We start from the raw sequence: 12,186 nt of genomic DNA on the forward strand, positions 1-12,186 counted from the left end.
TGCATAAAATAAATGGGCCTCAATTTAAGACAACTTCCCCACTGCATCCTGGTTAATGTAATCACAGTTTGCAGGTTTTCACAATCATACGTATACTGGTTTTATTTTTAACAAGGAAGAGAAGATATTTATATCTACTCATACTGCCACTATTTTTTTCTTACTAGATACTGGGTTGCATCAAAAAATTACTTATATGGTAATTGATAATAGGATAACAACATGTACTCAATTCAACCACTATCATCAATATGACTATCAGTAGCCTCTTTCAATTTAATTATTGCTTCTTATCGTCATCAATTTCATTAAATTTTTGGCAGGTACGGGAGGAAACAGTGTAGATAGCAGTGTGAAGGATGGTAGCTGCATGATAAGAGTGTACACCCAGAAAGTGCAAAGAAATGAACTGAGTTTATTAAATAGTTTGGAAATGTGGTGAGACAAGAGAATGATCCACTACTGCACTGCTTTCCTTAGCAACTCTGCCTCCCACCAAAAACTCCACACGCAACCCAGGACAGAAAAAGAGCACACCAGCATATGCCTTGGCTTAAAACACCAGTTTTGAATCCCTGGCTAGATAAAGCTAGCATTTAGTAATTAAAGAATTGTTAGATAAATATATATTTCTCATGTTCAGATTTTGAAGTATTAACAAGTATGAATGGAAATGGATGCAGCCCTCCTTTTCTTCTCGTTTCTTTTTTTTTATTTTTTGAGACAGAGTTCCATTCTCGTTGCCCAGGCTGGAGTGCAGTGGCACGATCTCTGCTCACTGCAACCTCTGCCTTCTGGGTTCAAGCAATTCTCCTGCCTCAGCCTCCCGAGTAGGTGGGATTACAGGTGCACGCCACCACGCCCTGCTAATTTCTCTATTTTTAGTAGAGATGGGGTTTTGCCATGCTGGCCAGGCTGGTCTCAAACTCCTGACCTCAGTTATCCACCCACCTCAGCCTCCCAAAGTGCTGGGATTACAGGTGTGAGCCACTGCACCTGGCCGCAACCCTCCTTTTCTGCCTCTCTGGGATCAACCTTGAACCTGCTGGACAACCAATTGCTGCTGAATATGTAAATTAGAGGAGGGCAAATTGGCAAAGGAGTCTAACAAAGTGGGGCTGGGCTGTGTGGTCCAATGGCCTCAGGAGCAAGACCTGGGGTCCGTGGAGCAGAGTCAAGCAGAGCCTGGGGGGGCAGGAGGTGGGAACTGGGCCAAAAACACATTTAGGGCCTCTTCAGTGTAACAAGATGGCAGGACTGGGGCTTAGGCAAGTTGGGTGCCATGACAGGGAGACAAGGAGCAGGTCCCCTGGGCAGTTCCAGAGTCCACAGGCTGGGGAGAGGTAGGCAAGCGGGGCTACAACAGCTTCTCCTAGAGAAAGCTTTCCCCTAGAGAAAGCAAACTGTGTCCAAGGACCGCTCGGAGTGAAGAGGTGATCGGTGCTTCTCTTGCAGGCCAGCCTAAGTCTCAAAGGGGCCTGGCCCTTGGCATGGGCCTGGATCCTGATTGTAAGGTGGATAACCTGTTATTTTAAATTCCTAGGAGGGTAGTCAAAAATCCTTAGCACCTGCCAAAAAAGGGATATATAATAATACATAATCACCATATGAATTTTGGGGACTATTTGAACTGGGCAGAGGATAAACCAGATTACAGTGGTCCCACCAATCTATAGCAATCACGGTGAGGCCACGTGTCCCCTCTGTGCCTCTTTTCTATTTCTAGGTGTCACTGTGTCACCCAGGCTGGAGTGCAGAGATGCAAACATGGTTCACTGCAGGCTTGACCTCTTGGGCTCAAGCAATTCTCCCACCGCAGCCTCCCAAGTAGGGAGCTGGGACCACAGGCGTGGCTAATTTTTTAATTTTGCAAAGATGGGGGTTTCCGCATGTTGCCCAGGCTGGTCTCAAACTCCTGACCTCAGGTGATCCATCCACCATGGCCTCCCAGAGTGCTGGGATTACAGGTGTGAGCCATAGCACCTGGCCTCTCTATACCTTTTCAAATGGAGAGCTGTTCTGAATGAACTCATGGAGACAGAGACATAGAGAAAAAGAGAGAAAGCAAGGAAATTTGTTTGGAAAGACTAAAAGATAATTTAAAAATTTTTTTCCAGCCAGGCATGGTGGCTCATGCCTATAATCCCAGCACTTTGGGAGGCCAAGACAGGCAGATTGCTTTAGTCCAGGAGTTTGAGACTAGCCTAGGCAACATGGTGCAATCCCATCTCTTAAAAAAACACAAAAATTAGCTGGGCATGGTAGTGTGTGCCTGTAGCCCCAGTTACTTAGTGGGGCTGAGGTGGGAGGATTGCTTGAGCCCAGGAGGTAGAGGCTGCAGTGACCCGAGATCGTGCTACTGCACTCCAGCCTGGGTGACAGAGCGAGACCCTGTCTCATAAAGAAAAAAAAAATTCCCCCATATTTTCATATTATGCCAGGAAAAGCAATTCAGGCAACTGAACTTTATTATCCTTTTCATGAGAGTCCACAGCTACACGAAAATAGTCAAGCTTCCTTCAATATCCAGTGACCAGGTTTAAAGAAGTACACTGGAATATGGAAGGTGGTACAGCCAGGAAAAATCATTACGGGGAAGCATACTTCATGGCATGTTAGAAATAACATACTTTATGATTCAATTCAGGAGGAATTGGTTACAAAATAAATTTGTCCATAATCTGCAACATGAACCAAATCGCTAACAGAAGTCATCTCTAAATTGTGGCACTGCTATTGGTTTTTCCTTTCTTTTTTCGATACTTTCTTTTTGCATTTTCCAAGTTTGAATAGCCATGTATTCACTTTTTTTTTTTTTTTTTTTTTTGAGACAGAGTCTCGCTCTGTTGACAGGCTGGAGTGCAGTGGTGCAATCTGGGCTCACTGCAACCTTTGTCTCCCAGGCTCAAGTGATTTTCCTGCCTCAGCCTCCTGAGTAGCTGGGACTACAGGCATGTGCCACCACGCCCGGCTAATGTTTTGTATTTTTAGTAGAGATGGGGTTTTGCCATGTTGCCCAGGCTAGTCTTGAACTCCTGAGCTCGGACAATCCGCCTTGGCCTCCCAACATGCTAGGATTACAGGTGTGAGCCACCGCGCCCAGCCTACTTTCTAATCAGAAAAAAAAATCACTATTTTATAAGGATTCAAGTTTAAACACAGTGTGACACTGTTTTAGACATGGTGGTTTTGATGAAGTTGGCCAGCAACATGCCTGTGATTTCGGCCTGTGACAGGAAAATGGCCCTAAACATTCCCCTTTGGGCTGCCACTTCAAGGAGACACGAATGATGGGGTTCCTGAACACAGTGGTAGGACAGTACTTTTGCCAGCTGTATACTCTCCTCTAGGAAGTTCCATGAACTTTGGGGAAGCCCTGAAGCTTCCAGATCCAGGTTCTTCCTTTCAATGGGTCCTGAGGGAACCCACAGCCTAATCCCAGGTGAGGCTTTTGATAGGTCAAAACAGTCACCCCCAAAGAAAAGAGAACTTAGAAATGTACTGCCCCAACAGAAAGAGCCTGGGGGTAAAAGCCAGGTCAGAAGATGGGTTTTAACAACACTAATAAGCAAAATGCTTGGCTGAAATTTACTAAAAGTCAGAATGCCTCAGGAGGTAAATATTTTGTGGGGGTAGCACCTGATTTTAAGGTAGGATGTGTGGGTGTATACAAATACCACATGTGTGTAAGTAAGCATATATGCAGTATGTACACATACATCTGATTCTATTTCCTTTTCTTTCTTTTTTTTTTGAGACGGAGTCTCACTCTGTGGCCCAGGCTGGAGTGCAGTGGCGCAACCTCGGCTCACTGTAACCTCTGCCTCCCAGGTTCAAGCAATTCTCCTGCCTCAGCCTCCCAAGTAGCTGGGATTACCACACCCAGCTAATTTTTGTATTTTTAGTCGAGACAGGGTTTTGCCATGTTGGCCAGGCTGGTCTTGAACTCCTGATCTCAGGTGATCTGCCTGCCTCAGCCTCCCAGAGTGCTGGGATTACAGGCATGAGCCACCGTACTGGGCCTGTATTTCCTTTTCTGTTCACACATATCTGACTATATTTCCTTTTCTGTGCACACATATATTTGATTGCATTCCCTTTCTGAAGAAAATATGAATAGGCATTGAGAAGATATGTACTCCGTCCAATGATCAGAAAACAAATCTTGGAGTTCCTAATACCCTGTCATCCTCTCCACCTCCATGACAGTCACCCCAGGTCAGAGGCTTCTGCTCAGAGGCCCAAGGAAAGTACATAAACATGAGAAAGAAAAGCTAGACAACCAAAGAATTCCAGGGAAAAGTCCCAGGGAAATAACCCTCAGAAGCCAAAGGCCAGAGCATCTCTGCGGTCCCAGGCACAGGTCCCACCACTGGCCCTGGTCACAGAGGGGCTGTGAGAAGTGCTGCAATTTTCAGAGCCCAAGAGGTGAGCACAGCATGGAAGGAGGGGCTACTCACACGGTCGTTGCTTCCTTTGTTGTCCTCATACTTGGTTTCTATATGAATGGAGAATTTCGGCAGAAAGGAACACTGTGGGAGAAAAGCAAACTTTCATTAGCATGACATTTTTTCTCTCTTCCTATATTCAGCAGAGCTTCTGAATACTTTCCTGGCCACTTGGTTGGGAGCACTGCAGCAGAGCAGACATGTTAAGATACTAAGTCAATATCCAAATTCAGACAAAGGAAAGCACCTTTAGGACCATGAACACAGTTTCATCCAGACAGAGGTCAGGCCACAGAGAATAACCAGCAGTAGAGGGCAAGTCCCTGAAGAGGACATTTCCAAAAGAAATATGTTCTGTGACTCCTAGTGTAAGCTTTAGAAAAGCAAACCCCTAAATCACACCGGTGCCAGTTCTGGGGAGTTTACCTTTGGGGAGCAGCTGCCATTGCTGGATTCCTGGGGACCCAGTCTTAATCTTTATATAAATGCTCATATAACATTAGCAAGGGGATATAGTAGAACTTTAAAATCATAGATTATTGAAGTCAGACAGACCTGGCTTTTAATTTTAAAACATAAATTTATTTTAAAGTAAAATAAAAAATTTTTTAAAATTTAATTTGAAAATTGAAATTTAATTTTTAATTTTAAAATTTTATTATTTTTTAATGTCTTGAGACAGGGTCTTGCTCTGTCACCCAGGCTGGAGTGCAGTGGCGTGATCTGGGCTCACTGTAACCTCCACCTCCCGGGTTCAAGTGATTCTCATGCCTTAGTCTCCCATGTAGCCCGACTAATTTTTATATTTTTAGTAGAGATAGTGTTTCTCCATGTTAGCCAGGCTGGTCTCGAACTCCTGAGCTCAAAAGATCTGCCTGCCTTGGCTTCCCATAGTGCTGGGATTACAGGTGTGAGCCACCACGTCCGGCCTTCTTTTCTTTTCTTTTGAGACAGAGTCTTGCTTTGTCACCCAGGCTGGAGTGCAGTGGTGTGATCACAGCTCACTGTAACCTTGACCTATGGGCTCAAGCGATCCTCCCGCCTCAGCCTCCCAGGTAGCTGGGACTACAGGTGTGTGCCACCATGCCTAGCTAATTAAAAAAAAAATTTTTTTTTTGTAGAGGCAAGGATCTCTCTATGTTGTCCAGGCTGGTCTTGAATTCCTGGCCTTACATGATTCTCCCGCGTGCATCCGGCCGAGACCTGGCTTTTATAATATGTAATTTGGATAAGTCATTTAACTTATCTGAACCCCAACAGAGTTAAAACAGGAATAATAATTATTACCTAAGAGCAACACTGTGAGGGTTAAATATTAATAAAATGATGTTTTAAAAATGTATACTTAAAGAATGCATTCAGCAGACAGCATCCATGGGTAGAAACTGAACCAGAAAAGGCAGCCCCTCTCTTTGCCCACGCGAGGGAGAGAAACCCCAAATGCAACCCAGCCCTATGGCCCCAGTCTCGCTGAGTCAAGTTCTATGCAATCAGTAGATGTGAAGGGTTAAGGTGGCTTGAGAAGAGAATTTTGATGGATGTTGGTGTAATCACGCTCTGGCTAGCACTAAGCTGGGCATTAACTTTCTTGGCCACCAGAGATAGGATTGATGGCTAATGGGCAAAATGACCCAGCAACTCCATTGGGATCTGTGGGTGTTGGGGAAACCAGACTTGGGCTGATAGCATTACAGTAACAAGAGGCTGGATCTCTTATACATGTTCTTAGCACTCATATACCGTCTATACCAGACACTGCTACAAATGCTCTGATGTGCTCACTCATTTATTCCTGGCAACCACCCCATGAAGGAGGTACTATTACTATCCCCCCTGCTTTAAAGATGAGGAGATGGAGGTACAGAGAGGGTAAGTAAATGGCCTACAGTCATGCAGCCAGGTGGCCTGGTCCCAGTGTCCATACTCTTCACCATACTAAGTGGTTCTCAAAGAGGAGTTTCTGGACCAGTTCCAGCAGCCCAGAATTGTCAGAAATGCAAATACTTGGCCAGGCACGGTGGCTCATGACTGTAATCCCAGCACTTTGGGAGACCAAGGCGGGCATATCACCTGAGGTCAGGGGTTTGAGACCAGCCTGGCCAACATGGTGAAACCCCGTCTTTACTAAAAATACAAGAATTAGCCGGGTGTGGTGGTGTACCCCCTGTTAATTCCAGCTACTTGGGAGGCCAAGGCATGAGAATCGCTTGAACTTGGGAGGTGGAGGTTGCAGTGAGCTGAGATCGCGCCATTGCACTCCAGCCTGGGCAACAGAGTGAGACTTCAACTCAAAAAAAAAAAAAAAAGAAAAGAAAAGAAATGCAAATTATTCAGCAGACCAACTAAATCAGAAACTCTGGAGGTGGGGTTCAGCAATCTGTTTACCAAGCCCTCCAGTGTATGCTGAGGCATGCTCAAACTGGAAAACCACCTGGCTATAGCACAGACATGCTTCAGCCGCACAATGACCATGCTCCCCTTTTAGCCCGACTGAGATCCCTGGTGGCACCCGCACAAGAAGGCAGAGGCCTGGGATGTACCATCGATAATTCTCCTGACATCACATGCCAGGGCGCGTTCAGCACGCATCTGTCTTAATCTGAGTGAAACAAGCCATCTGAACCGTGACTAAGGAAACATGGGAACAATCAATCCCAGTAATTGCCTTTATGGAGAACGAGGCCCTGCGATTATTCATTAACACCTTCTCTGCTGTCTCCTCTCAAACTTCTCACTCCATAACCGCTGCCCTCACACCCGGGTCCAGGTAGCACCAAGGAGCAGCTGCTCATCTTAAATGAAGACGCTGGAGGACTCGGAGCCCCACAGCAGACACGGGAACGTGGGGGGATGCCCTGGCTGAGACTCTCTTAGACATGACAAGCCTTTAGTTAGGTAAATTGATTTTGTATTTTTTGTCCCATAATTCACGAGAGTCAATCCAAGGAGTTGGGAGAGCACAGAGTTGTGGAGCATGGGTGCGGGTCTCGGTGCACCGGAGTGGAACACTGTGAGGCGTTTTTACCCACTGAACCTCTAAACCACTTAGCTAGCCTAACACATGAATTTTAGCATTTGCATATTAAACCCAGTTATGAAATGCAAAACTCCCACGCAAATTAGCAGATGTTATTTTTGAGTGGGGACTTTGGTTATTTTCCTATCAGAATGGCAACCTTGCCATGAGGCTGGGAGTGCACCTGGCTTCAGCAGGGTGGCCGGAGAACAGCTCCTGGTAACTCCAAGCAGGTCAGCACTTTCTCCTTCAGCAGGTGGCTGGGGCTGATACTCCCCTTGGGATGTCTGAGGACTCGCTCTCAGAGCCCTGGGGTGTGCGGGTGTCTTGGGTTAAAATCAGAATTATCTGTGGCTCTGGGCTTCTTCAGTGCTGTCACTGAAATGTCTCTGGGGAGATGTCCGTGTTAAGATAACCTTCTGCCTCCCCCATGCAGGTTGGTTTCTCCAAAAATCCAGCCCACTAATCCTAGCGGAAGCTCAGCTTTAAAGCAAGGTCTTTGATTTCTTCCTTATTGGCTCCCTGTTATATCTCACGCACTGATCTATCCTAAATCCCTTCCCTTCTCAAGGTCCCCTGCCTGGCTTCACCCTTCTCCCCTCTGCCTCGCAGCTGATCACTTTTTTGAGTCATAGTTTAATGAGGACACGAACCACATGATAGAAACACTGACACATCCCTTTCCTCCATAACAAATCTGCTTATTTCTTTAAGTTTCTTATTCTTTGTGAGTCAGAGAAAGATATATCCTCCTCTTTTTCAGTGGAGAAATATTACAATGAAAAGCACTGAGACATTAGAGCCAGCTAACTTGGCCTCAAATCCAAGATGCATTAACCTGGGCAAGTTATTTCACTATGCTCAGCCCCAGTTGCCCCAGGTGGAGAATGGAGACAATCCTTCTCCACTCTGTAGGAGTGTTTGGAAGATCAATGAGATCACACAGCTAAACCCCAGCACAGTGACTGACACATAGTAGGTGCACAGTACAAATTATTTGTAAGCTCTTCTCTAGAACCTTGTTTCATTGATTATTTGCATCTTCTCCCTGCTTCCTTCCCACAGCCTAAAGATATAATGAAAAGTGTCATAGTTTTACAAAATAAATAAGCACAAAGTTCCCTTGATTCTATTTCTTCCCCATCTATAATCAATTCCATATCTCTCTCTGTCTTCATAAAAAACCTTATTAAAAGAGTAGTCAGTGGTCAGGCGTGGTGGCTCACGCCTGTAATCCCAGCACTTTGGGAAGCCGAGGTAGGTGGATCACCTGAGGTCAGGAGTTCAAGACCAGCCTGGCCAACATGGTGAGACCTCATCTCTACAAAAATACAAAAATTAGCCAGGCACGATGGCAGGTGCCTGTAATCCCAGCTACTCAGGAGGCTGAGTGGGGAGAATCACTGGAACCCGGGAGGCGGGGGTTGTAGTGAGCCAAGGTTGCACCTCTGCACTCCAGCAAGGCTCCGTCTCGAAAAAAATAAAAAAATAAAAAAAAGAGTATTCAATTTCAGTGCTTCCTGTCTACTTTTTTCCACCTCCCACCTGATCATCAAAGGATTTCCAAACCAGCATCACTCTTCCATGTGCACCCTGGAGACCTCTCTAGACTGCAATACGGCTGAGCAAGTTCTCCATCCTGAGCAGCAGTTCAGCCTTCTCTTCCCTCCTCCACTCCTTCCCTGCAGGAGATCCCTCAGGTCCTACCCTACCTACAGCCTCTTTTCTTGATCCAAACCCTCTCCCTTGGTGATCTTATCTGCTTCTGACTTTTCATGATTTTTTTGGCAGATGCCTCCCACATCAACATCTCAAATTCCAACTCCTCTCACATTTCCAGGTGCCCACTGGCTATCCCCAACAAACGCCCTACAGGTTCCTCAAACTTGAAAGGACCGGACTGAACGCGAATGTTCTCCCTGACTGTACTGGTACCCTAGAGTTATTGTAGCCAGTTCCACAAACTGGGTGGCTTAAAACAGCAGCAATTCATTCTCTCACAGTTCTGGAGGCTGGAAGCCTGAAACCAAGGTGTCGGCAGAGCCACACTCCCTCTGAAGACTCTGGGAGAGAATCTGTCCTTGTCTCCTCCAGCTGTTGGTGGCCCCGGTAGTGGGTGCATCACTCCAGTCTCTGCCTCCGTCTTCACATTTCCTTCTTCCCTCTGGGTCTCTGTGCTCTCTTCTCTTCTTACAAGGACACCAGTCATTGGATTTGGGCCCACCCTAAATCTAGGTCCACACCCCCTTCCCTGGAAAACTTGCTACCAGGCTTTTTTTCTTTTTCTTTTTCTTTTTTCTTTGGCCCATGGTACTCTCAGCCCAAAATTTCTTTCCTAAATCTTACTCAAAGACTATCTCAAGTACCACTTTGGAATGATTATCCCACGCATGTGGCAGTATTCCGTTTGTCCCTTTATCACAGCACGTATCTCCTTTGTCACCGTTACTATTAGTTATATGTGTCTCAGGCTCACCAACCAGGTGGTAAGCTCACACTCTAACAGGAGGGTGCCCCCCCAACACCAGCACCACTAGCAATGGTGCACGTCAAAGTCGCCCCCCTTTTTCTTTACCCCCCTTCTTTACCCAGCTTCTTTGGGTGTTAAAGTATCTCCTTTAGTTTAGGTTTTGCTCAAATAATGTTTTCTGTAACCAAGACTTTTGCTCCCATTAGGAATATACCATCTAACTTAGTCATTCTCAATGTCAGTGGGGAGAGGGGGACCCCACCTCGCAACCCTGGACTTTTTCTCAAAATGTGCGCTGTTCCCTAAAGATCCTGATAAACATCCTTGAGTGGAGGAATTCTATATCACCGAGGGATCTGTCAGGAGTGTGGGCATGGAAAAAATGTTGGGAATCCTGATGTAACACACCTGAACTTGCTCCAAGAAGAGAGACACTAGGGTTGTCAGTCACTGGCTAAAACAGGAAGATGTCTAAGGGCTTCTGAAGCATCCAGTGCTCTCTAAGGAACAGTCATTTGGAAATGCTGAATGTTGAAAGTCCCATTTGGCCCACAGCATATGAAGGAAAGACTGAAAAACCCACTGCAGACAGAATTCTGAGATAGCCTCCAGAGTCACGGCCACTGGTGCACACATCCTGTGTAATCCTTCCCCTCGGGTGTGAGCAGGACCCGGGGATATGATGGGTTGTCACTCCCCTGGTTGCCCCCTAGAACTTTCAGAGGGAGCGTAGCCTTTGATTGATAGCAAAAAGACAAGACAGTCAGTCACTCCTGAGACTCTGTCTCAGTATACAAGACTTCACTTTAGAAAAAGCAGAGATTCTTTAGTTGGCTTTGAAGTTGTGAGATAGCCACGTGGATAGGACCCAAGAGAGGTCTACTGGGAACTGAGAGTGACAGCTGGAGGAGGGCCAGCTAGAAAACACGATTTCTGTCCTACAATCACGAGGAGTGAGTCCTGCCAACCACCAGTGAGCATGGAAGAGGACCCCGCATCTCTGGTGAAACTAGAACCTTGGCTGATGCCTTGATTTCCACCTGGGAAGTCCCGGAGCCAAGGACCCAGCGGGTCTGGGTTCCAACTCCTGACCCATGGAAACTGCAAGATGACAAACTTGTGTTATTTGTATTTTCTTTTCTTTTTTGAGACAGAGCCTCATTCTGTTGTCCAGGCTTGAATACAGTGGTATGATTATAGCTCAGCTCACCGCAGCCTTGACCTCCTGGACTTAAGCAATCCTCCCGCCTCAGCCTCCTGAACAGCTGGGACTACAGGCATGCACCACCATACCCAGCTATTTTTTTTATTTTTAGTAGAGATGAGCTCTCACTGTGTTGACCAGGTTGGTCTCAAACTCCTGAGCTCAAGAGATCCTCCAACCTCGGCCTCCTAAAGTGCTGGTATTATAGGCATGAGCCATTGCACCCAGCCACTTGTGTTGTTTTAAGTTGCTAAATTTGTGGGAGATTTGTTACACAGCAAGAGAAAACCAACACAACACCCAGGCTGCTGGCTGCCTTCTTCCAAATCGCCCATCTGGCTTTCATCTGTGTAAAGCATCACTGACTTTGAGGTTCAAGCATGTGCAAGGGAAGGGGGAATTGGTGCTTTTTCTGACTTAGTAGTTCCACCTATGACGTCACCTGCTTTGTCAATCAATGGCCACTGCTTATTGCCCAGAGTGATATTTACTAGTAACTGATGTCAGCAAGCTTGTCATTATCTGGTGTCCAGATGCAGCAGCAGGCACCTAACCCACAGAGAGGGAGCATGGTGATTTAGTAGAAAAAAAAAATACAGGTGTTTAGAGGAAAACAGACTTCAGTTCAAACCCCAGCTTCTTTTCCAACAAACTGTGTGACTTGGGGCAAATTGCCGAATCCCTCTGAGCTTCAGTTTCCTCATCTATCAAATGGAGACAATCGCAACCTCAAAGCTGTGGGGTGAGAATGAAAAGAGATAATGAATGTCCAGGGCCAAGCAGCACCTGGCAGGTGCTGGAGAGATGTTGGTCCACTCCATTGTATACACTCCTAGGCAATGTGGACGAGAACGCTGAGCTGGGGTCAAAGGCAGATCCTCCACTATGAAGATGCAAGGATGCAGAGGCTTCCGGAAAGGCACCCGTAGGACACCTGATGGCTCCTGCCCATGGCAAGGAAGGTGGCCAAACCACAGAGCAGATCTGGGCTCTTCCAGACTCACTCTGAATCCCTGACCTGCCCTGCTGCTGAGGAAATGTCACCACG

At 46.4% G+C, this 12,186-nt stretch overlaps 1 protein-coding gene across 3 annotated transcripts in view; it reads right to left on the reverse strand.

Annotated features, from left to right (window-relative positions):
• Positions 1–12,186, reverse strand: part of PITPNC1 (phosphatidylinositol transfer protein cytoplasmic 1) — a 346,211-nt gene that overhangs the window by 122,040 nt on the left and 211,985 nt on the right. For all 3 annotated transcript variants that reach the window (XM_017855834.1, XM_017855835.1, XM_017855836.1), the window contains exon 5: positions 4,461–4,532. In XM_017855834.1, the coding sequence (XP_017711323.1) occupies positions 4,461–4,532 (72 nt within the window). The remainder of the gene's footprint in view (positions 1–4,460; positions 4,533–12,186) is intronic.

Source organism: Rhinopithecus bieti, unplaced genomic scaffold, assembly GCF_001698545.2.
Source record: "Rhinopithecus bieti isolate Rb0 unplaced genomic scaffold, ASM169854v2 scaffold_39870, whole genome shotgun sequence".
NCBI classification, from domain to species: Eukaryota; Metazoa; Chordata; class Mammalia; order Primates; family Cercopithecidae; genus Rhinopithecus; species Rhinopithecus bieti.